General features: G+C 40.6%; 2 protein-coding genes across 3 annotated transcripts in view; one reads left to right on the top strand and one right to left on the bottom strand.

Moving 5' to 3' along the window:
• LOC139468343 (SEC14-like protein 1) overlaps positions 1 to 11,477 on the top strand; it is a 45,142-nt gene extending 33,665 nt beyond the window's left edge. Inside the window, exons 9-16 of one of the 2 annotated variants that reach the window (XM_071250249.1) lie at positions 32 to 102; positions 2,154 to 2,460; positions 3,137 to 3,274; positions 4,153 to 4,401; positions 5,743 to 5,888; positions 7,296 to 7,397; positions 8,256 to 8,285; positions 10,791 to 11,477. In XM_071250249.1, coding sequence (XP_071106350.1) covers positions 32 to 102; positions 2,154 to 2,460; positions 3,137 to 3,274; positions 4,153 to 4,401; positions 5,743 to 5,888; positions 7,296 to 7,397; positions 8,256 to 8,285; positions 10,791 to 10,803 — 1,056 coding nt within the window. In that variant the 3' untranslated portion in view covers positions 10,804 to 11,477. The remainder of the gene's footprint in view (positions 1 to 31; positions 103 to 2,153; positions 2,461 to 3,136; positions 3,275 to 4,152; positions 4,402 to 5,742; positions 5,889 to 7,295; positions 7,398 to 8,255; positions 8,286 to 10,790) is intronic. The other variant, XM_071250250.1, reaches the window with a different exon arrangement.
• A 4,292-nt stretch (positions 11,478 to 15,769) lies between these two features.
• The window catches only part of LOC139468342 (dynein beta chain, ciliary-like), a 36,800-nt gene continuing 27,312 nt past the window's right edge, over positions 15,770 to 25,257 (bottom strand). The window contains exons 36-46 of the mRNA XM_071250248.1: positions 25,039 to 25,185; positions 23,287 to 24,747; positions 22,996 to 23,166; positions 22,690 to 22,812; positions 22,281 to 22,474; positions 21,606 to 21,882; positions 21,244 to 21,471; positions 20,626 to 20,937; positions 19,923 to 20,165; positions 17,333 to 17,521; positions 15,770 to 17,151 (exon numbers count right to left, since the gene is read on the bottom strand). Of these exons, the coding sequence (XP_071106349.1) occupies positions 16,534 to 17,151; positions 17,333 to 17,521; positions 19,923 to 20,165; positions 20,626 to 20,937; positions 21,244 to 21,471; positions 21,606 to 21,882; positions 22,281 to 22,474; positions 22,690 to 22,812; positions 22,996 to 23,166; positions 23,287 to 24,747; positions 25,039 to 25,185 (3,963 nt within the window). The 3' untranslated portion in view covers positions 15,770 to 16,533. The remainder of the gene's footprint in view (positions 17,152 to 17,332; positions 17,522 to 19,922; positions 20,166 to 20,625; positions 20,938 to 21,243; positions 21,472 to 21,605; positions 21,883 to 22,280; positions 22,475 to 22,689; positions 22,813 to 22,995; positions 23,167 to 23,286; positions 24,748 to 25,038; positions 25,186 to 25,257) is intronic.

The following is a 25,257-nucleotide window of genomic DNA, read 5'->3' as shown; positions in this document are numbered from 1 at the left end:
GTATATTTACAGTGTTGCCTTGACACTTCAGGTTTTGTATGTGAATGAAGAAGGTTTGAGGAGAGCTGCACATGCCACGTCAAAACGGGGACACCCAGTCAGGTAAATATCACCTTGTGTAGGATGAAGATTGGATGGGGCACCCAGTCAGGTAGATATCATCTTGTGTGTGGTGAAGATTGGATGGGGCACCCAGTCAGGTAGATATCAGCTTGTGTGTGATGAGGATTGGATGGGGCACCCAGTCAGATAGATATCCCCTTGTGTGTGATGAAGATTGGATGGGGCACCCAGTCAGGTAGATATCATCTTGTGTAGGATGAAGATTGGATGGGGCACCCAGTCAGGTAGATATCATCTTGTGTAGGATGAAGATTGGATGGGCACCCAGTCAGATAGATATCCCCTTGTGTGTGATGAAGATTGGATGGGGCACCCAGTCAGATAGATATCCCCTTGTGTGTGATGAAGATTGGATGGGGCACCCAGTCAGGTAGATATCATCTTGTGTGTGATGAAGATTGGATGGGGCACCCAGTCAGATAGATATCCCCTTGTGTGTGATGAAGATTGGATGGGGCACCCAGTCAGGTAGATATCATCTTGTGTAGGATGAAGATTGGATGGGCACCCAGTCAGATAGATATCCCCTTGTGTGTGATGAAGATTGGATGGGGCACCCAGTCAGATAGATATCCCCTTGTGTGTGATGAAGATTGGATGGGGCACCCAGTCAGGTAGATATCATCTTGTGTAGGATGAAGATTGGATGGGGCACCCAGTCAGATAGATATCCCCTTGTGTGTGATAAAGATTGGATGGGGCACCCAGTCAGGTAGATATCATCTTGTGTAGGATGAAGATTGGATGGGGCACCCAGTCAGGTAGATATCATCTTGTGTGTGATGAAGATTGGATGGGGCACCCAGTCAGATAGATATCCCCTTGTGTGTGATGAAGATTGGATGGGGCACCCAGTCAGATAGATATCCCCTTGTGTGTGATGAAGATTGGATGGGGCACCCAGTCAGGTAGATATCATCTTGTGTAGGATGAAGATTGGATGGGGCACCCAGTCAGGAAGATATCAGCTTGTGTATGATCAAGATTAGACGGGACACCTGGCAGTGGTGGGGATTCTGGGGTAGAACATGACCTGGAATGAAGACAGTGGTTTGAAGAAGAGACACAAGTTACTACTGTTACGTGAAAGATCAGTGTGAATCAGTCGTCACAGGCTGCCATAATATAGCTGTAATATTGCTGCCTATGATGCTGCCTGATGCATCACCCACACACTCTCCGCCTCTCCGCGATCAGCCTAAGGCCAGCTGTCAGGCTACTAAGAGATAGGAGGCTGATGGGGGACTCAACAGCTGAAGCCCAGTCTTGGTCTGGACATTGTAATGAGTTCCACATGTGAAATTGAGTCTCTGTGTGTCATCTTCAGCTGCTCAACTGAACTGCTTCAAAATTTGGATTAGTGGTCAAACAACATGATTGAACGTCTTGAAGCGTGCTAGGACTGTCTATTTCCTCGAGGCTATTTCTCAATTTATCAATTTTGAGTGTAGTTAAAGAACACCCGATCCTTTCATATTACGATACAGACTAAATATGGTCATGTAAATATTATCAGTAGGGTGTTTCCTGACTCAGGTCAGTAAGGATGTAGTATTCTCAGTTACCATATTCGAAGTGATAAGAGCCCCGCTCTAATAAGCGCCCACAGCGACATTTGCTAATATATTGGCTAGTGAACAATCCCAATTAGCACCCCTTCACATTGATCAATGTACACAAGTCGCATATAATACGCACTTGTGTGTTATATGCACCCTTAATTATGGGAAATTAAATTCTGGAAAAATATATCTGTCGTACATAAACACTTCAGGCTGTCAGCATAAACCACGAAATTTATCTTTCAACTCTGTTTTTTTTCACCAAAATATTATTCTAATAAGAGCCACCTATTTCTAATTTTGAGAGCGCCCTGGGCGCTTATTAAGTCGAATACGGTAACATGGCAAATGTTATTCTCTCAAAGTGTTTTGAAAACTGTTCTTCTTACTAATTGAAATTGAGTAATTAGAAAGTGTAATGTTATTACTGTTGGTCAGATTAGTGACAGCCTTGTTCTTCTGTTCCAGTGCCTGTACATGTATAGTTGACTTAGACGGACTGAGCATGAGGCATGTATGGCGGCCTGGTGTGCGAGCCCTGCTGCGCATCATCGAGATTGTGGAGGCTAACTACCCTGAGACTATGGGTCGGCTGCTCATTGTACGGGCTCCCCGTGTCTTCCCAGTGTTGTGGACCCTTGTCAGTCCCTTCATTGATGAGAATACCCGCAAAAAGTTCATGATATACGGCGGGAATGACTACCAGAGTGCAGGGGGGCTGGTGGAGTTTATAGACAGCCAATATATTCCAGACTTCCTTGGTGGAGATTGTTTTGTAAGTATATCAGACTCTTAGTGCCATTCAAGTCAGATTGGTCACTTTAGTTACAAGTGATTTATCTAGATCGGCTCAGAAGCTGATATCCAACTCCATGTCTGCAGCAAAAGTCGGTAACAATTCCCAAGGTGACTTGGATAGCACTGAGAACAAGAACAGTTAATAGGCTTTTCTGCTTAGTTTAATGGTATTGAATTTCGATACAATGTTAAAATGCCTCTGAATTAAAAAACGTAAGAACTTTGAAATTCCAATTTTTAACAGAATAATGTTTTCCTTAGTTTGCCTGCCAAGTGCACTGAGTTTGGAATCCTAGATAAATCCTTGGTTCCCCATGCTTGTCTTTCTGTGGTAATTCCAGAGAAGAATAGGTCCCCAGTACCCCATGCTTGTCTCATTGTGGTAATTCCGGAGAAGAATAGGCCCCCATTACCCCGCGTTTGTCTCATTGTCGTGATTCTAGATCAGAATAGGTCCGCAATATCCCATTAACATTCGCTCCCTCTCCATCTCTTGGAACGATACCATCTGGATTAACCAGCTTTGGCTGTATATGTTACAAGCATGTTTTAATAGTTCAGTAAAATTGTATTGTTGTGAAAGACTTGAAGTGATAGAGTAGTGTAGTGGTGTTTAAGTTACCAGTACATTATTGTTTCTCATGGTGTTACAGTGCGATGTTCCTGACGGCGGGCTGGTCCCGAAGTCACTTTACCAGGAAGAACTAGTGGACAAGTCTCCAGATGAACCTCCTCTCTCTGTTGACAGTCTCTACCATACTGCTCACGTAGTCAAGGACTACCCACATGAGGTAACAGTGCTGTTAAGTATCATTAAACATGAGGATGTCCGCATATGTTTAATGATGGAATATACAACACAAGGGAAGTGAAAGAACACCCAATTTTTTCATATGACTATAGTTTATCTGTCATGGCACTCTTCTACTGTGTTCTTTGACTTCTTTAAAGTAACTGAGTCAAAATTGTTATGGATGAGCAACTTCTTTATTACACTTGGGCGACGTTTCGTAGATTCTAACACCGTTATCAAGCAAATGATGTACAAACTAGGTATGAGCATGATATATAGATAGATGTTTATATAACAGATAAGGTTGATGTACACCGATTGATTAGGTAGTTATGATAAGATAAGTTTATACAAGAGATAGGGTTGATGTACAGTAATTGATGGGTATGGGATTAACACAAGGATTACTAAGAAGGATGTCTTATCATAACTACCTAATCAACCTTATCTGTTATATAGACATCTATCTATTGTTATGTATGTATATCATGCTCATACCTAGTTTGTACATCATTTGCTTGATAACGGTGTTAGAATCTACACCGAAACGTCGCCCAAGTGTAATAAAGAACTTCTTTGATAGGCATTTAGAAGTTGGACCACTAAGTGAGATAAGAAATTTATGGATGAACAACTTCTTTATTACAATTAAGAGCTAAGAAATCTATTGATGAACAACTTCTTTACCTATTGTAATAAAGAAGTTGTTCATCCATAAATTTCTTATGCTTACTTATGTAATAAAGAAGTTGCTCATCCATAACAATTTTGACTCAGTTACCATTCCAACTTCTAAATGCCACTCAAAGAAGTTCTTTAGATTAGTATAAAATAGGTGATGTCATAACAGCGTATAACAAATTTATTGACTTCCAGAAATTGATTCAAGTTCCGCAGAAAGGATGTGTGATAACCTGGGACTTTGACATCCTGAAGGGGGATGTGACATTTACCGTGTTCCGGTGTCGGGCATCACGCTCCACCGACCCCATCCATCAACACCATGTGAGCAGCGCCACAGGGGGTATCGGATCTGTTCAGTACATCGACAAAAGCATGGTGGTAGGCGTGGACATCAGCATCATGGAGCCACCCCACATATGTCGGGATGGAGACAGTGTCCAGGTACACACTCACTGTATGTAATGTCGGGATGGAGACAGTGTCCAGGTACTCACTCACTGTATGTAATGTCGGGATGGAGACAGTGCCCAGGTACTCACTCACTGTATGTAATGTCAGGATGGAGACAGTGTCCAGGTACTCACTCACTGTATGTAATGTCGGGATGGAGACAGTGTCCTGGTACTCACTCACTGTATGTAATGTCAGGATGGAGACAGTGTCCAGGTACTCACTCACTGTATGTAATGTCGGGATGGAGACAGTGTCCAGGTACTCACTCACTGTATGTAATGTCGGGATGGAGACGGTGTCCAGGTACTCACTCACTGTATGTAATGTCGGGATGGAGACGATGTCCAGGTACTCACTCACTGTATGTAATGTCGGGATGGAGACAGTGTCCAGGTACTCACTCACTGTATGTAATGTCAGGATGGAGACACTCACCTTTTTTAACATGACTGGATGGAATGAGAATTTGAGACTCCACTGGGAATAAATATGACTACAACATACTCATCATTCTCTTAACATAATGAAAGGGAAAATATTAACGATGGCACAAATGTTCAGATTTTTGTTGTCTTTCCCTTATTTCAAACTATTTCCATTTGCATATTTAACCTCCACGTCCTATCTTTGAAGTCCAACGGAGCTAGCAATACGGCCACTTTGATATGTAAAGTCATATTGTCATGTACCTCACTGTTTCAGTTGTAGTAGTATATGCATATGATTTTGCAAAACAAGTTTTTATAGCACCGAAAGGCTTGCCTTTGGATTGTCTGTTCCTATTTTAGAATAAGCGCGTTTACAAATAAGAGAAAAGTCCAGTCATGTGATAAGCCTACATCCGTGTAGTCATTGAAGCAGAAACGGAATAAGGCGAGCAGATCCGAGTAAGCTTGGGGAGTTATTGGCTACTGTTTATGAACATAGCTTTAGAACAGTCTATGTCCTGACCCTTTAAGGTCATCATCATGCTCAGCTTGTATACAAAATGGTGGGCAAATCAAAGTAGATGATGCTCTCAGAGTTGTAATTGATCATAAGCATATGTTCTAAAGGTGTGTGTTAAGGTTTTATATTTAGTTAGTTTAAAAGTGTGGACAGTATGCAGCATGAATTAACAAATAATAAGTTTCCTACTTTCACACTTTGATGGTGGTCAATGAGATCACAATGGTGCTTGAGTGTGACTGTCTCTGTAGCAGTCTGCATTCCACCCAATTTGTGATACGTAGTCTGTCAACACCATACCTTTGTTTGCCTGGGAGCTGTGTGACCCCCCTGACTTGCAGTGATGTAACAGTCACATCCCAACTGTTTGTGTACATTCAGGGCACACATGTCACCAGCCAGGCAGGTAGCTACATTCTCCAGTGGAAGTACTTCGACTCTGCCAAGGCCAGCTTTGACTTCCCGCTCACCTCTCACAAGTCAAAGGTCATGTACTACACAGAGTTGTTGCCTTCAGAAGCATTCAGGTGAGCCAGCTTACATTTACCTTACATTCAGGTGAGCCAGCTTACATTCAACTTACATTTAGCTAACATTCAGGTGAGCCAGTTTACATTCAGGTGAGCCAGCTTACATTTACCTTACATTCAGGTGAGCCAGTTTACATTCAACTTACATTTAGCTAACATTCAGGTGAGCCAATTTACATTCAGGTGAGCCTGCTTACATTCAGGTGAGCCAGCTTACATTATCCTTATATTCAGCTTACATTCAGGTGAGCCAGTTTACATTCAACTTACATTTAGCTTACATTCAGGTGAGACCGTCCCCGGGTCTAGTGGTAGAGCGTCCGCCCGGAGGGAGTAAGGTCCGGGGTTCAATACCCAGCCGCGCATACCAAAAGACGTGAAAAGATGGTACTTGTTGTTACCCTGTCTGGCGCTCGGCATTAAGGGGCTAAAACAAGGACTGGTTGACTCGGAGTCAGTATACTGTGTCTGAGTGGGGTATTCATGTTAAACTGCGGCATGGTATCTCAGTGTGCTAGCAATATAAATCGGCATCAGTCCGGTCTAGTACAAGCAGTCACACACACACACACATACACATGCATGCACGTCGCTATATAAGTGCAATAATCTTGGACGCAACGTTAAACCCCATTTCACCTCACCACATTCAGGTGAGCCAGCTTACATCTAGCTTACATTCAGCTAACGTTCAGGTGAGCCAGTTTACATTCAGCCGATTCAGGTGAGCCTGCTTACATTCAGGTGAGCCTGCTTACATTCAGCTTAAATTCAGGTGAGCCTGCTTACATTCAGGTTAGATTTCCAAATGCTGATTGGCTGATCAGAAAGTTCACCTGACATGACCTATAGAGGTGTCCTCAAAACAGACAATTAACATGTCAGAGTAAAAGATTGGCTTTTCGGCTTAAAAAAAATAAAAGAAATGGGTTTCAGGCAATGACTTTTGAAAATATAGTGCAGGCAGGCGGTATGGTTTTTTTGGTGGGGTGTTCAAGCTAGTATGTAACCAAATTTTGATTACAATAATTTCGGTGAAATCATGTTGTTCTTTAGTATTGTAGCATTTTCAGTGTAAGAAATCGGCATTAGTCCTGTAGCCCTCGCCAAACTGCCCAATAGTAAAGGTATCATAAGGACCAGTAGAAATTTGCCATTTTTAGGGGTTTTACTATATGTTATTATAAGGACTAGTGGACTGAAACTGTTAGTTTCTACTGCTGATTGTACTGCCGGGGTCATGTTTTTGAGATGCCGAATCTAAAGACTAGGGTCTTGGAAATAAAAACGAAATGTGCGGTGGATTTTATGATGATGTGGGCGGTGCCTGAGAACCAAGACAAGTATTTTGTTCAGCCTCACTGAGATTGTATACTGATGTCTACATATTGATTTTTGTTGCAGAGGATCAATGAGCAGCCTACAGTCATGTCAGAGTGGGTTCTCATCTCTCAGTATCGGCACAAATCACAGCAGCCAGTCGGGAGCCAGCTCCTGTCCCTCCAGGTGATGAAGCCGCTGACGACATCGTCAGTCACAGGGTGCTGCATGGGGGAAATCTCAGCTTTGTTAGTCCGCTTTCATGTACTAACCTCGTATTGAAGTAGATTCAACAATACCCAACAAATCCATGCATACCAAAAATTCTTTAATTCCAGATAATCAACAAGTAAATGTGAAACAAGTGAACATTTTCCTTCTTTCATATCGTCATTTCAAAGACAAGTTCAGCATTAAAGGGAGATAACTCATGTAATTGATTTTGATGAAGTTCTGTGTTGGGTAATTTGAACCATTTGGTTTTAGATGCCAGAGTATGCAGCATCTTCTTCAATACATATGCATACAAATACATCTCTGTCTGGTGTATTGTAGTATAATGTAGCATGCATGACAGTCCACCAGATAACTGTAGTATTGTAGCTTTCATGGTGGTCCACCAGACTTTTGTAGCTGTACATCTCGTGCATGTCGGTGTTTGTTAGTGAAGGGTTCAAGAAGTAGATCAGTCTTGTTAATAAGCCCTAGCAATGGTTGATAAGTCAGGATAGCACTACAATTAGCTGCCTTCCTGTTTTTGCAACCATCAGTGGTGTTCAAACTATAGAAGAATTAACCCCCCGAACGTTTGCACATTAAATTCTATTTTGTGTAACTATTATTTATTGTTTACAATAGTGATGAGTTATGAAAGTTAACTAAAAGGTCACTGAAGATCATATATTGATATCGTGAAGAAACAATGGATTTGTCAACATGGATCTATGGCTTTAGTTACGTCTTTCCTGTGTATGATTAATACATCTGTATAAAGTTGATTTGAATTACCGATATTGTGGTTAATATTGTGAATTATGATTTCAGGAGGAATCACTTGTTAACAATACCGTTTCAGTAAGTCTCCCATGCAGTGACATTTGTTTAACACTTTAGTTTTGGGCAGTCGACGAAATAATAGAGTAGATTTGATTTCTTTAACACCTTTGTGTACAGCAGGCATCCAGAATAACATGGCTGCATGTTGAGTTTTCTCCCTGCTCCCTCCACCATCTTCTCTCCTTGCCCTTGAGAAGCTGGCACCTAGTTTCAGAGTAGTAGGAATTATCATTGCCAGTGAAAACAAGAAGTTGTATCATGACACACAGATGAAATAACTTTTTATTGTAATACCTGATAAAGTTTGACATGACAAGTAAGCTTGCAGTTGGTCATGTGACCTTTACGGAGTAAGAAAATGACTTAAATTTATGCATCAGTATCTTCTGCCTATAAAAATAGTAACATTTCAAACACTTTTCGTCCAACTGAAATGATTAAGCAATGACTGAGTAAGCTTGCCCCTGTAACTATATATAGAAACATTAAAACCGTTGTCAGTCACTATCCAGTGACTTTTTTATCTGTGGATATACTTGGGTTCTATTTTACATCTTTCATCAAGCAAACATCTAGAACTTTTACTGTGATATTTCTGTTTACCTCAGTACAGCATGATACTGGGTATATGTAGCTGTTTCATACTGTCATCTTTTGTGTGTGTGCTTATCAATATCTTTGTATATATGTGTACACTAGAATATTTTATGTGTTGTGTAAATATTTTCTTGTTTTCTCTCTTTTGTACCCCTTTTGTTTCTGTCTTATCTTGATCAAGCCAAGAGAAGGTATTTATATTAAATACATTTTTATAGTTGGATTGGTAAACACCCGTGAAGATCTGGGATAGAATAGGTCTTCATCAACCCATGCTTGTCGTAAGAGGCGACTAACAGGATCGATTGGTCAGGCTTGCTGACTTTCTTGATGCATGTCATCATATCCCAGTTGCATGGATTGATGCTCATGCGATCAATCACTGGATTGTTTGGTCTGGACTCGATAATTTACAGACTGCCGTCATATAGCTGGAATATTGCTGAGTGCGGCGTAAAACAACAAACAAACAAAATGGATGGCTAAGCACTGATTCTTTGTGAGACATCAGTGCTTGAATTGGCCAGCTAGGGAAACATGTCTTTTAATGGCACTGGAGTCCAAGGTGAGTCTTTGTGCTGCAATTTTCTGTGAAGATTTATCTGCCTTTGCCACCAGGATCTGCTTTTTTGGGGTTTGGATCCCAGGTTCACCCTGATTTTTATCCTTGGTTTGTCAGCACCTTACCTATGCCCATGTTTTTCACCCAATTGGTAAGTGGCACCGGCATGTGAGTTTACTCTCACGTGGAGCCGACATGCCAAGATACGAATGAAATAGTTTTAGAATAATGTTGAAACTCATTTCTAGAAAATTGCCTCTCAGTCAGCTGTAGAAAATGATCCCGTGGTTTTGGTTCTTTGGTAATGTTGAACTGTATCTCTTTATCAACCCTACCCTTGAAGATAGGGATTGAATAGATCTTCATCAACCCATGTTTGGCATAAAAGGCGACTAACGGGATTGGCTGGTCAGTCTCGCTTACTTGGTAGATGCATATCATCGTATCACAATTGCATAGATTGATGCTCATGATGTCAATCACTGGATTGTCTGACCTAGAGTTGATTGTTTACAGACCACCATCATATAGCTGGAATATAGCTGAGTGCAGTGTTAAACAATAACAACAACTCTATCAACCCAAACTAAATAGGTCAAATGTTGTACAATGTTGATCTTATCATCCACACTTTCAGTTCAAACAAGTCAATGAACTCTTTTAATTGAGTGGAATATCCTGTATATATTATACATGTATGTATATATATGTAAATAAGAAATCAGAATAATAAACAAAAAAGGTAGAAATTGTTTTGTTTGCGTCATGATTATGATAACCAAACTGTCAACACCAGGGACAACCATGATTCAGGAAGATGTAGCACAGTCATGTGATAAGGAATCTACAATTTATTGAAATGTTGAGAGAAGATCATGCTTTGTATAAGTCATCATATGTTTGCTGACCATGGCCTAGTGTGACTATACTGCCCTTGATTTGTGTCCTCTGCATGATAGCACTGCATGACTGCTATAGCAGATTGACCACCTTCTCCCCAACTGTAGCTGTCCTCATGACCTTGTGCAGGAGCTCTGTGTCCTCTAGAGATCTTTCGCTCTCTCTTTTCTCTCCTCACTCTACTCTACTGGTAAGTTTCCGAATGTGACATTAATTGCATCAATGTTTTATTTCAGTTATTATATTTGTCAAAGGATCCAGGATTTTTGTTTTATAATATGAAAATGTTTTCATAATCTATGACTATTGCCTTTCCCATCATACCTAGTCCACTGAGCAATGGGATTTTATGATGACATGACAAAGAACCAGAAAGATTTCCAAGTGAATGAATCCCCAACAAATAGGATGCAAAACAGGAAGGTATGATCTACCTGTGTACTGATGACCTGTGTCTGTTTCAGAATCCGGAGATGACAACAAGCTGACGAGCAGGAGGTGGACACAGCATAGGACGAAGGAGCATTTAGTGTCAGTCGACCAAGCAGCCAACGCACAGTCCGTGACATGACCCCTTGGGCTTGTTACAGTATTGGACAGTAGTAGCATTACAATCAGGGAACTTCCATGTCTAACTTCCTCCTCTTCTAACTCAGTCCTCCCTCCCAACCTCAGCACATATCAGTGTTTCACGTCAGCGCAGGTTTTACGGTCTGTTTCAGTTGTCTTGGGATTTGGGTTTTGTTTGTTGTTTAACACCACATTCAGCAATATTCCAGATTTATAGAATTTGTGGCAATCATCAATGTGACTCTAATATGCAAGCATGTTAAATCTGTTAGTTAATGCTTTTGAACAATCAAACAAGTATTAAGATACATTTATGTATGTTCGAGACATACTAGGTCATGATAAGGTTCAAAGCAAAAACAAGAAAATGAACATAATGCTTCATCATTGTCGAAGATTTGTTCCCCAAGACAACTAAATAAATACCAGATCCGGGGTAGAATAGGTCTTCAGCAACCCATGCTTGCCCTAAAAGGCGACTTGATGCATGTCATCGTATCCCAATTGCGTGGATCGATGCTTATGCCGTCAATCACTGGATTGTCTGGCCCAGATTAGATTTTTTACAGACAGCTGTCATATAGCTGAGCTCGGCGTTAAACAACAAACAAACAAAATAATTCATGCTAAGGTAGCTGTGCATAAGGCATCTATGGATTGATACAAATTTCTGAAGCACAGGTTTCCGTCTCCTACAGACTTTGTCCAGAGTTTGCTGTCACTTAGGAGATGAACATACTGTTTTTTTGCATGAAGCGCTGGGTTACTGTGGATTTTAATTTTGAATCTCAGTGCTCATTTAAACCAGATCCTCATGCTCGCTACCGCTACACAATGTAGCAGTAGCAAGCACTAAGATCTGATTTTAAAAACATTGGAATTTTGAACCTAACATGCAGAACAGAAATGTGTGTATCATTATGAATGTGTATGTAGAGTCGTGTTCCACATCGAGACATCTTCGTTTGTGATGTCCAGATTCCATAGACATATCACCTGATATTTTACACACAGCCAGTGATTTTTGACTTGCCATATGTATTTCTCAACGTTTAGAACAATTATGGGGTTCAGAAGATTTTGAACTGAGTAGATTTGTGTTGACTCCTGTCTTCGTTTGATTGGCAGCAGTATTTACTTACATTGCCGTGTCATCAGTTTGTGAAATAACTTATTTACACCTTGTGGGTTTGTCTGGAGTGTATTTTGTCAGTATGGTGCAATGAAAGGTGATGGACGAGGATTTTTGCATGCAAATACATAAACTCAATTGCCATCTAGAGTTTGCTCAATGAACAATTTGACTCTGGAAACAGATGGTGAATCTCAACACTAACATTTTAGTGGTTTTCCTAGTTTATTGCTGGTGCATGTCTGAAGCTATGGCTGTTCTAGCATCATGTGCCCCTGTATTTCAGAGATCTTCATGTTTGAGTATCTTGTGTATGGGCCAGATTGTACATTTACAGGATTTTCAGTTTTCATCTACGTGTATTCTTCACATTCTTATGGAACAATTTGACATTCTGAGACCTTGTCAGAAAAAGGAATAATGGCATGGAAATTTACTCAGTTTCACATTTCACCAGTATGATTTGTGGAGGAGTGTCAGTTGGCTCTGTGGTCTAAGGTGCAGAATTTGTATGTGCACAGTTGCTTCCCTTAGCCTATCCAGGATGTGCTGATTGTGATAAACATCTATGACCTGCATCACTTTTGGCTTTCGCACAATGAATGAAATGCTTTGCTTTGATTGCTGAGTTCCATACTAAAACAGCTAATATGCATAGTGAAAACAAAGAAGTAGACATGATAGAAGAGAAAAGTTGTGGGAAATTATCTTGTCATTCATCCTACAGATCTCTATTTACATTGTGACACAATTATTTTATTGTGTTAAAATGAACCAATTGAACCAACCATGAAATTAACCTGAAACAGTGGCAGTGCCTTCAGTTGTCATTATGGTGAGGGGGCACGGGTGGCCCAGTCGTCTAAGGCGCCGCGATTTGCTGTGCAGAGTTGCGTCCCTTGGACACGCCAGAAACCTATGATTGTGGGTTCGAATCACGGTTCACCCCGATTATGTTTCTAGGTTTGTCAGCACCATACCTGTGCTCGTGGGTTTCACCGAAGTGGTAAACGTCCACGACCTGCATCACTTCTGGCTTTCCTCCCACATTAATCTGACACGCCGCGATAAAGCTGGAATACTGTTAAAAGCGGCGTTAAACCCAACTCACTCACTCACTCACTCATTATGGTGTTGTCAGCAGCAGTCAAGCATTCAACAGCGCTGATGGCTATTCCCAGGAAACACATGTTTCTTCATTTCTTCTTTGTTTAAGGTGTTCCCTTATTTGTATCATTGAGATCTTGGTAGGAGCAAGACTACAGAGTCATCATCTGTTTATGCATAATTGGATTCTATAACTAAGAGGTTTTTTCAATGTCTTTGCATGTCTATTGGGATTTGGCAACATATCAGAAGTTATTCAAGGGGTGTTTTTTGTGATCACAGGTCAGATATATATGTTACAAAAAGGAGTATTATTTATACTAGATGTTATGTTTAAGAAATAGCAAGTGAATAAATGAAGCTGGTGATAAAATATTTTGTCAATTAAGTAAGGATATTTGTTACTACTTGATAGCTAAGTGCTATCAGATGTTTTTTTATCTTGTATTTTATCTTGTTTCTTGCTTTTGATGACATTTATCTTGTTTGTCCTGATAATGATTAGTTTTTTTCTTGTGTTTTAACTACTAAGGCAATATTTATCATGTTTATGAAGTTCTTGTTTTCTCCAAGATGGTATTATTTCATTATTACCCAATCTCTTATTTCACATTTTACAATAAATAAAAGTTTTTTGGCTTAAATATTGTAATTTTAATTAACACCATCATGACTTTGTTTTGAATTTATCTTTTTTTAATTCTTTGGTATTATTTGTTTGTCATTATTCAATTTCTATCTTTAATATATCATTAGCATGTTGTGCAGAGATTGAATCAGTATCAGCATTATTCAAGGACAGTGATCATGACATGAATTGAGTATATATATGATGTACGTGTTACTTGGTAAAAAAAATACAAAAGAACATAGAAAGTAGTAGATAGTAGCAGAGTTTAATCAGCCAGTTGGAATTGTCATTTATGCTTTTAGACATGACAAGTGCAATATGCTTCACTGCCAGTTAACTGAAGTGGTAAGGTAAAGGCATGAAATGTGTCTCCTAGAGAGCATTATCCTGATTTGTCATGTTTGATCTTAGGGATTGCAACAATTGTCCTGCCGAATGTTATTTCCATTTCTTTGAAGGAGTTGGTGTAATGATACTAACAATTCTACATACACTGTTACCCCTCAGGTTGCTGGTTTTGTTTGTCGTGTGGATAATTCATTTTCAATTCTTTCTTACAGAACTCATCTTTTGTCCCTCACAAATTCATCTATTATGTTGAAAATTTGATTGTAAAAAGAAATCTTACGAAGTCGTTTCTCAGGATTATTTTGCACAAAGTTAGCATAACAATCTTTCTAAGTTAAGAATGAAAGTGATATGGATGCTTATGAAGTACCAGCGTATTCAAATTCAACGTCAGGTGATTCTAGTCACTAGAACAGGTGAATCTCTTCAACCCTTCAACTTACTGGCCTCCACGTGTTTATGTACAAAGTACCTCTGGAAGGTACATTGTTACGATTGTTATGGTTAAATATCCTGAAATAAACATTTTTGGAATAACTACAATTTTGTCATTTGTGAATATGAGTGTTTTCTATGTGGAGCAATCAGCAAATTGACTTGCTGCATCTTCTCTTTACCTGTGTCCGGACCCGTGAAGATCCGGGGTAGAATAGGTCTTGAGCAACCCAGGTTGCCGTAACAGGCGACAATGCTTGTCGTAGGAGGAGACTAACAGGAACGGGTGGTCAGGCTCATAGACTTGGTCATCATATTCCAACAGGGGCGGTCGGGTAGCCTAGTGGTTAAAGCGTTCGCTCGTCACGCCGAAAACCCGGGTTCGAATCCCGACATGGGTTCAATGTGTAAAGCCCATTTCTGGTGTCCCCCGCTGAGATATTGCTAAAAGCGGCGTAAAACCATGCTCACTCACTCATATTCCAACTGCGTGGATCAATGCTCGTGATGTCAATCACTGGATTGTCTGGTCTAGACTTGATTATTTACAGACCGCCGACATACAGCTGGAATATTGCTGATAGCAGCGTTAAACAACAAACAGGTTGATAACACTACACCGTTGTTCAGGTTAAGGAGAATATTGTTTTACCCACACTGCAAGAACCAGGTACCACTAGCATTTACCAAGTACAAGCAAAACAGTGAATGCCTATTAACAACTAGAGCAGCTGCAATCCATTTTTCTCCATAGATAATACATTAGTTTTCAGAGGTCTGGTTGTTGTACTTTTCTATTGTGTTGAGTCATGTACATAATTCTGCAACCCTGTGAAGATCCGGGGTAGAATAGGTGTTCAACAACCCATACTTGCAGTAAAAGGTGACAATGCTTGTCGTAAGAGGCGACTAACAGGATCAGGTGGTCAGGCTCGCTGACTTGGTTGATACACGTCATCGTATCCCAATTGCGTGGATTGATGCTCATGGTGTCAAACTCGATTATTTACACAGACTGCCATCATATAGCTGGAATATTGCTGAGTGCAGCGTTAAACAACAAACAAACATAATTCTGCAGGTCCTACAAATATGCTCCATGATGACCAAACGGGAACACCTGTTGATGGACTCTATTCTCTGTACACTACCGTGATGTGCCAACTTAAAATTATCCAAAATAACAAGGAAGTATATGTAAATTATTTATTCAGTATAAATGTAACAAGGCAATAATTGTTTGAATGGTTTTCATATCCAAAAAATAACAGTTGGAATGAATCAAAATAACATCACAAACTGTAGAAATAAATACAAGTACAATAGCAGATGAATGGACGGATGCTGGTCTTTCAAGAAAACATTCAATATTTTATCAACAAAAATATATTCAGTGATACAACTACTATATCAATAATCACCAAGACTTCCATATTTAATTATGATTTTATAAACATGAAAATTTTAAGATAATTGCAATTTATTTTTCACATTGAATTTTTTTTGATAGTTTGAGTTCTTCAATTTTGTGACAAGTTTATGATGAGACTTGGAAGTTTGAGTAATTTCAATATGAAGAACATTGCTAACAAATATACAAACTGTGTTGAGATTTTAAACAAACATTTCAAAAGCAAACACTGCTGTAACGTCATGAGCTATGGCAACAAGAAGTCGAATAATGCTTGCCAATCAGAACTCGTAATAACAGTGAACTATCTTGACTAGCATATTGATACTTATAAACTTTAAACATGAAGACATTTCTTAATACTTTTTGATTTGGGAAGAAAACCAGGTGTAGCATGTTGGCATTTGGATGCAATGATTTTTATACATGAAATTGGATATGATCTTCTGAAACAAGGTTTTTACATTTTAAAACAGTGATTTGTGACATTCACTATAAATTTGTTATTGTCCATATCTTATTTGCCACACATCTGTGATACGAAACTATCCAGATTCAGAATGGATTTCTTCTCTATGTCTGAAGCAGAAGAGCCACTCCTCCAAGGATCCACTTGCTGGCCTTCTCCTTGGTCTTCAGATTGAAGGTCCAGACAAATGTTGGACCACGTGATTTGGTCTTGTAGACTGGACACTCATAGACGTTCCTTGTGTCTACTCTGTCTACAGGAATGGCTTTGATGAACATGACTGGCATGGCTGGAGCCAGTTCTTTGAGACGAGCCTCTGCTATCATACCAGTCTGTGTGTCCCATCGTGCCCCCTCCATGAAGAAGCCATGGACATAAGCACCTTCCCTCGGAGGCCCTGCCATGTCCTCACGTACCTTCTTTGTGACGTCACATTGCAAGAACATTCGGTCAAGAGGCCACTCGTTCTTACGGGCCATCTGCTGCATGATGGCAGTCAAGAATGACTGTGGGTTGAAGAAGCCACCCAGCCAGACAGAGGCAGGCAGCTGGAAGTCTGAGCTCCAGGATTCCAGCTGCTTGACCCTCTGCAGCAGGTCAGCATACCACAAACCCAGGGTGAACAGTGATGGGTAGGCACGTCTGGTCCAGGTTGCTGGCACCAGGTCCATGAACAGGGCATTACTTAAATCTTCCATGTCGGCTGTGATGGTCAGCTCACCCTGTAACACATAACCATGAAAACCTCAGTACAAGTTGCTGAATCGAACGACACTATAGGATGTCAAAATGATAATTTACAAATTCCACAACCAAACGTCTGAATCTAAATTGATGTTGCACAGATAAAGCAAAAAAATAAATTTGAACACAAGATGTCCTCTGTAAAGAAGAAGCCCTCACCTTGAGACCGAGGTCGAGTTCTTTGAGTGACCTCTTCATCTCGTTTGAAAGCATGTTCATTCTCTCACACTCTTGGAAGGCAACCACCACATACGGTGTTCTCTCCTCTGGAGGTACCTTGCCCATGATCTCTAACATGTTGAATTCATCGGGGAGTTTCTCAACGATCTCATCCAGAATTTGTTTCACCTAAAGCAATGAAAAGAAGGCATATAACACATGTGGGGATTATGGGATCTCACAGGTAAAATATTAACTTCAAATTTAAGTGAAATATTCTTGAAACAAAACTTGACAAAGAGAAAAATAGAAAAACATCATTTGTATTTTATCTGATTTGTCTCTGCATCACAAAATCCACATTTTATTCATGAATTATTCTGTCATAGTTCCGAGTTAAGATGTTCATCCCATCAGATAATTAAATGAAGTAAGATATTAGCATAGAAAAACTTTGTACCAAAGTTCTATTACTTCAATTCCACATATAAGGAAAGTGCTTGGATCACTGTTGAAACATGCATGTGACAGAACATCATTCTAATGTGAGCTACATGTCCTTAACTTCTGACCAACAATCCACTCCTCTATTGTTCATTATATACTTATCTACACCCAAACACCAATTGTTAGCCGAACTCAAACATCATATGTAACTTGTATCCAAGCCTTAATGTTACGGTAAATAATTGTAACGTAATTCAGTATGAAATATTGAAATTAACTAGTGATCTTTAGGCAGTCAATCATGCTGCCACTTAAACTGATGACACATATACCATGCAGGATAACTAAAGATCACAAGGGATCTTTCAGGAATTGCAGCTTGTAAGAAATATTCTGGCCAGGAGAAAGTCTGTTTGCACAACTTCATTCTTAATGTATTTAATATCAAGTAAAGAAACAATCTTCATTTCATCTGTTTAACCTTGCCTTCTTTTTAACATCGAAACAATTTAATGAAGAAGTATGTCTGACGTGATTGTGAATCCTTTCTGGATATCCCTATCAATTACTGGGACAATAGTCAATTCTATTAAGTATAAATCTGCAGAATCCTTCGAGAGACAAGCTTCTTCCCTATGAGCATTTCCTAACCAAAAACGATGGTCCTGAATTGCAGTTTTCCCCATCTTCCCAGTGACATGCCACAACACCAGAAGCATTCTATAGACTTGAACAAGGACTTAAACGGGAATTTCTGTGATCTACACATATACTCAAGCACTGTGATATACTGTGTCCAACACTAAAATGAATCACAGCTGGCATGAACTAGATCATATTTAACTTTTAAATGTTGTCAAATGTGAACAGGTATTTTAAGGTATGTGTGATTCTAGCCATTTAAATAAAAACTTACCTCATTTCAATGCAATGTGTCAAATATTAAAAAAATCATACTAAGACTCCGTGAAGTGTTTACTGACTCAACACTTATCCAAAACTTGCTTTGCAATCACACAAACCTGTTATGCCTATGGCACAACTATGAAACACATCTAACAAGGGCTTGATTCAGAGTGACCAGTACGGCATCTGTGTTACCTTCCATGCAATACTGTTTGATCTATGTGACATAATTTCAGCATAAAACATTTGTCTAAAGATGTAACAAGTGGAACCTAACACTGACATGTAAAGTGTTCTTATGCAAATGATGCACGAGGTGAAAACAGTCAAGTGTGTGCTAAATGCCTTTGGCATTCCCCCATACCAGTGGCGAATTAATTGCCATCTCTACACTCGGTTTTTGTCCAGACCCCTGAAAATAAGGAAGTGTCACAAAACTTGAATCAAAGTGTAAGGTTAGCTATACATCACAGGAGTGAGTGAGTGAGTTGGGTTTAACACCGCTTTTAACACTATTCCAATTATATCGCGGGGTGTCAGCTTAATGTGGAAGGAAAGCCAGAAGTGATGCAGGTCTCAGACATTTACCACTTCGGTGAAACCCACGAGCACGGGTATGGTGCTGACAAACCTAGAAACATAATCGGAGCGAACCGGGATTCGAACCCTCAATCATAGGTTTCCGAAGGGATGCAACTCTGCACTGCGAATCGTGGTGCCTTAGACGACTGGGCCACCCGTGCCCCCATACATCACAGGAACTAGAGTCAGTGTCAAGTATTTTATGACTGGCTGGTTGCCACAACTGGTACCTGATCATTCAAGAACATCAGTCCAACCAACTCATTGTCCACCAATACTAGATGTACACATTACTTATAGACATCAACTGGTCAATCCATCCGGGGCAGTGGGGTAGCCTGTTGATTAAGGTGTTTGCTCGTCATGCTGAAGGCCTGTGTTTGATTTCCTACATGGGTACAATGTGTGAAGCCTATTTCTGGTGTCCCTCGCCGTGATATTGCTGGAATATTGCTATAACCTTTCTCACTCACTCCTCCCTCAGCTTCAGTGGTAGCAATGAGGGTTCAAAACGTCTTGAGGTATTTACCAATAATAACGTGATCAAAGAACCCTTTAACTTCTGCCCTTATTTCGAACACTAAAAATGGATAAAAAATGAAAACACTTCATTTAAGCATAAGTAACCATGGTAGGATTGCGTCCCCATACTGACCTTCTCCTCCCGGCTCACTCCAGCCCCTGCTCCAGCACCAGCATCGCGAGGCTGCATCTCAAACACTGTACGGAACAGATTCTCTGATGTCGTTGTCAAGAACTCAATCTCAGCATTGGGGTGGAGGCCGTACAGATAGGGGCTCTCTGGTGGCAGCACCTCATCAATGTAGGCGTGGTAACCCTTATAGTCGGAGTTGGATGGCACAGGAAAGCCTGGAGCCAGGTACAACTCTCCGTCAAGCTGGAAGAGACAAGACATGTTCACAGTCACCATTCACACATATAACATTTACAGCTCCACAATGGTTGTCAGTCATACAAGAAAGCAATTCAATTTTTTAAGCGGCCATTTTATATGTTGTAAATTACATCAGATACTTTCTAGGAATTGTAGTGTTAATCCTGTGAGAACACTTGAGAAAATGTTAAACCCGTGAAGATCTGGGTTAGAACAGGTCTTCAACAACCCCTGCTTGCCGTAAAAGGTTACTATGCTAGTCATAAGTGGCGACTAACGGGATCGGGTGGTCAGGCTCGCTGACTTGGTTGATGCATGTCATAGGTCCCATTTTCAGCTTCACTTCAAGTGAAACTACAGACACAAGTGCATATTTCCAAAAGTGTCCACTATAATTGATAACAGTAGGAAATATCCCAGTATCAGATAAGTAGTATATCTAAATGAATGACACTCTGCTTACCATCTCCACATGCATGTACACCTCCAGGTACGTCTTACACAAGCGTCGGTCCCAGTCGTCTGTGATGTGTCCTCCGTACATAATCTCTCCGAACAGGTACCTCAGATCTTCCCAAGGAACCTTGGCATTAGCCTCCAGATAGTTGTACAACACATTGACACTGATGGTCAGATCACCAGTGTTGTAGGGGTACACCCTGTTCCATCCCTGGGGGCCGAACTTACGCCTCTCACACACTACTGCATGGAAATAGCAGAGAGAGAAGAGGATACTCTTAAACTCGGTCTCTCTGGCGCACATCTCTAGGGTATCCTGAAAATAGGTTGAAAGTTTTTCAAGACTTGCAGGTTACCTAACCTATTCCAAAGGTTAGTAAAACAAATACAAAGAGTTTTCTTTATTTATGGCAGTATCAACTGATTTCTTGTTTCACTGATTTTTAATATGAGTTCAGAGGCAAAATAATTAAAAATAAAAAAGTTGTAAGGGTTGATTCAAGGTTTATGCCCAAAAAAAAGAAGAAAAAAGAAAATATTGTATGATATGCCTTTAAAAACAGAACTAAAAGACATGGAGTAGATAATAAACGTTAAGATTCAAAAAAGATTCCAGGCTCACCTGGTTAAAGTTGTCAAGAGCTTTGTGCAGATTGGCAAACATGCCAGTAGGGGGCTCATTTGTAATCTTGATAGCTGTCTCCAGGATTCCCTGAGGTATGATGTGTGACTCTGGGGTGCCGGAAGGCTCTGCACTGATGAAGACTCTGTAGTCGGGACTGCTCTCCACTGAGTACTGCTCAAGCTTCTTCTCCAGACTAGACAGCCATTTTGCCACAAGATGGACGTTCTGTAAAATGCAATCAATCTCTGATGACACTATACAAGTAATCATTAATCTCCTTTAAACTTTGCTTTAATAATTATTAAAAAAATTCGATTTCTTATGAGCTTTCTATACATTTCGAATGTAAATTACTTTACCTGCAACACGACCCAATGACCTTCTTTAGCTGCAAGATCCATAGCCTGCTCTGCAACAACCTCCTGACCTTGACCCAGGGAGATGTTATGGAAGTTATTATGATCCTCGCTGAAGTTCATCTTTTTGCCGAGAGCTTCCACATCCTTCAGAGGATCCACACCAGGTGACAGGATGAAGAAGATGGGAGTACCAGGACCTGATTCCTCAAATGACTTGGCAAACTCCACACTGCGACCCTCAGTGTACTTGGAGCCAAGTTTCTCCTCAATGAAGTTCCTTGATAAGATAGAAATGTTATTGCCTTAAATGCTAGTATAAGTGTTCTAGTTAATTTACATCAGGATATACAAGGGATGCAACATTTATCCTGAACCATTAGAGGTTCCCTGCCTGAGGTTGAAATAGCCACAAGGGGAAACAGTCAGCCAAACCAAGTCAACATAAGGACAGCCAAGGATAATGAAAAGAGTGAGTGAGTGAGTTTGGTTTTACGCCGCTTTTAGCAATATTCCAGCAATATCATGGCGGGGGACATCAGAAATTGGGCTTCACACATTGTACCCATGTCAGGATTCGAACCCGGATCTTTGGCGTGACGAGCGAACGCTTTAACCACTAGGCTACCCGACCGCCCTGATAATGAAAAGAAATCATATGCAAGCAAGACTACATACCTGACAGCATAGGACATTCTGTCTGGTCTCAGAGCTCTCATCATACACAGCTTCTGGAGAGATGTTTTGTTCTTCCACTCCTGGGGGAATTTCTCTTTCTCAGGACATTCACTCTCTACAAACTTCTTCCATCGTTTGGCCGAGCCTTCAATGTCCCTGTCCAGGTTACGGAATTCTTCCATATTGGCTAGAGCCTGCAAAAAACACAATTAAAAAAAACTGTAGCAAAAATCAATGTCAGCCTTTAAAATCAAAGTACACAAAGGACAATGTAAAATCAAACATCCCAACTGGTAACAGTAATAATTTGTTTGGGATCATAACATTGGTCCTCTGGCAGTTACATTTGAACAAAATGTGCAGGCTGGTCTTACAGTGTTGGTGTTCATGGACAGGTAAAACAACATACCTTGATGCCACCCCAGGAGTTGTTGCTCATGAAATCAACTGGTGAGGTAAGATTAGGCACAGAAGGGAATCTCAAGAGGAAGTCCAGTTCCACTGGATTCAACTCTTGGTTCTTCAGCAAGATCTGAAAAACAGAGAGACACATGAAGTATATCTTACTCCCAAATATATCAACACACAAGTTACAGCAAAAAACTGTATTATCACATAGCTTTACTTATTTAGGTTTATGAATAACTCAGCCAACTTGATATTTACACATTCAGACATTTAAACAATATGAAGATAGTTCTGGGTTTGTTTTTACCTGGAAAGCCATCTGTGTTGAGAAGATAAGTTTATCCTTCTCAAACAGACCCCTGGTGGTGTAGACAGAGACAGAGTAGCTGATACAGTCAATCAGGTTCAGAACTCTCTGTTTCACCTCCTCGGAGGGTTCTGCTCGGTCGATAGCCTTGTCGAACACGACACTAAATGCCTGAAAAAAGAAAGTATCGTTTGCATTAACACAAATTCCAATTTTCAATCTCGACAATTAATGTTGCATGTGTAGTGGAACAGTTAGAATCACAATCTACAGGATTAATCTTCTACTCACCTTCAATGAGAACTGGTACATGGGGTTGATCTTGTGCAGCTCATTCATGATGAAGTACAGGAGAGATGCTCGGGCAGCAGCAAGTCGGTAGTTCTCTCTGGCAGTGTTGATCTCCACTTCAGTCACTTTAGCCTGCTCGGCCTTCACTTCAATCTCAGCCGCAGTTCTCTTAGTGGTCTCCAGGTTCTCTACTAGTGCATAATCACCTAAAAAGTTCCCCTCAGCAGCAGAGAGCCTAGCCAGAAGGTTGTCTTCTAGCTCCTTCAGGGTGATCTTGAATTCATTCTGCTGCCTTGTGAGGTCAGACTTCATTTTCTCCAGATCGGGTCGTTCCTTACTGACAACAGCCGCCAGCAACTGGTCCTCCAGACCATCAATGGTGACAGTGAAGTTGATGAGGGTTGTCTGGGCCTGCATCTCAGGCTTGTAGTGAGGATTTGCAAGCTTGGTCTGAAGAATCAGACGGAAGTCTTTGTGGTATTCCACCTCCTTGTCGCCCATTTTAATAGCACGACCCTTCTTGATAGTGTTTCTTCCAAGCAGTGCATCCAACACAGGATCCATACTCTCTCCGATGTTTTCAATGAGAACAGTATCACCAGACTGGACAGCATTCTCTATGATATCAAGGTAGCCTTTGCCTCCAAGACGAACTGTCTTCAGGTTTGCACCATACTTGCTCTTGATCCACTTAATACCTTGCAACTGAGGATCAATCATGAGGGGCCATCTTTCACACCTTGTGAGGATTGTGGCATTCTCTGTGGACATTCTGTCTCCAGGGAGGCCTTGGTTGTTCCAGGTAGCAACATCAGCATCATCAATTAGCAGTGTCAGTGGGTCCAGACCCTCAGATGTAGGTATAGGATGCTTCAGGCCTTTCAAGAAGGGCAGCCAGTAGTTATCCATAAGATCTAGACGGTAGATCTTTGTGAAGCAACCAACATAAGAAATGAAAGCTGTAATCAGCAGCACATCACCAGGCAAGCTCTTCTCCTGTTCCTTGAAGCTGTTGATGGAATCTGCCCATCTCACATTCTCTGATGCAAGTCCACCCACCAATCTGTTGGCTAGTTCAATGGTCTTGGCTGTGGTTTCAGCCTCTTGCTGGCAGCGTAATTTATCATTTGTGGCTTTTTCAAACTCAGCCTGACATTTTGCAAGTGTGGCCTCTAGATCTGATACCTTAGCCTTGATGCCTTTCAGTTTTTCACGAGCAGCAGACAGTTCGTCATTAGCTTGCTTCAATGCCATTCTCTTCGGCTCTACTGTACAGTAAACTTCATAATACCTGACAATGTTGATTGCCCATGAACAGAGACCAGAGGCAGCGAAGGATTTGTTGCGGATGAATTCTGGGTCGAAATCTGGATCAGCAAGGTATGGTTGTACTGCCTTCAAGCATGGTTCGGGGATGTTGTCCTTGTCATAGTTGATAAGGTTCTCAAGGAACTGGTCAATCTGTAATTTGGGCATGAAAATATGAAATTAGAAAGCCATCAACACTATCTTTAAATAATGTTAAGCATCTAGTAGTGGTTAAAAAGCTGCTGATGTTCAACATATACAACATTAAAGAGATATGTATACACACATATTTTTATATATAACGGTTCAGCTATTGATAGGAGGGCTGATCAGATATCAACAGGGCTGCTACTTATTATTGCAACATTACATTTCTCCAACTGTCAACATTTAGGAAATCACTTATGTTTTCTTAATATTTCAGAACATTGCATGCATAGTCACCTTTGCCATGATAGAACTCTTAGCTCCCTTCCAACTCTTGTCTTTGGGCACTTTACCACCTGGCGCCAGTAGACAACAAACAGCAGCAGTAACATTCACAACAGCTGGTGGTGGCGTGCCAAAGGACTTCAATTCCGTCAAGTTGCCCTACAAAACACGGTAATAACAAATCAGGCTTCCACCAGCTTCAAACAACAAACAAAAAATACTGGCTACAAT

Source organism: Haliotis cracherodii, unplaced genomic scaffold (genome assembly GCF_022045235.1).
Source record: "Haliotis cracherodii isolate W230 unplaced genomic scaffold, xgHalCrac1.p SCAF_2, whole genome shotgun sequence".
NCBI lineage: Eukaryota > Metazoa > Mollusca > Gastropoda > Lepetellida > Haliotidae > Haliotis > Haliotis cracherodii.
This window is presented reverse-complemented; position numbering and strand designations above follow the sequence as displayed.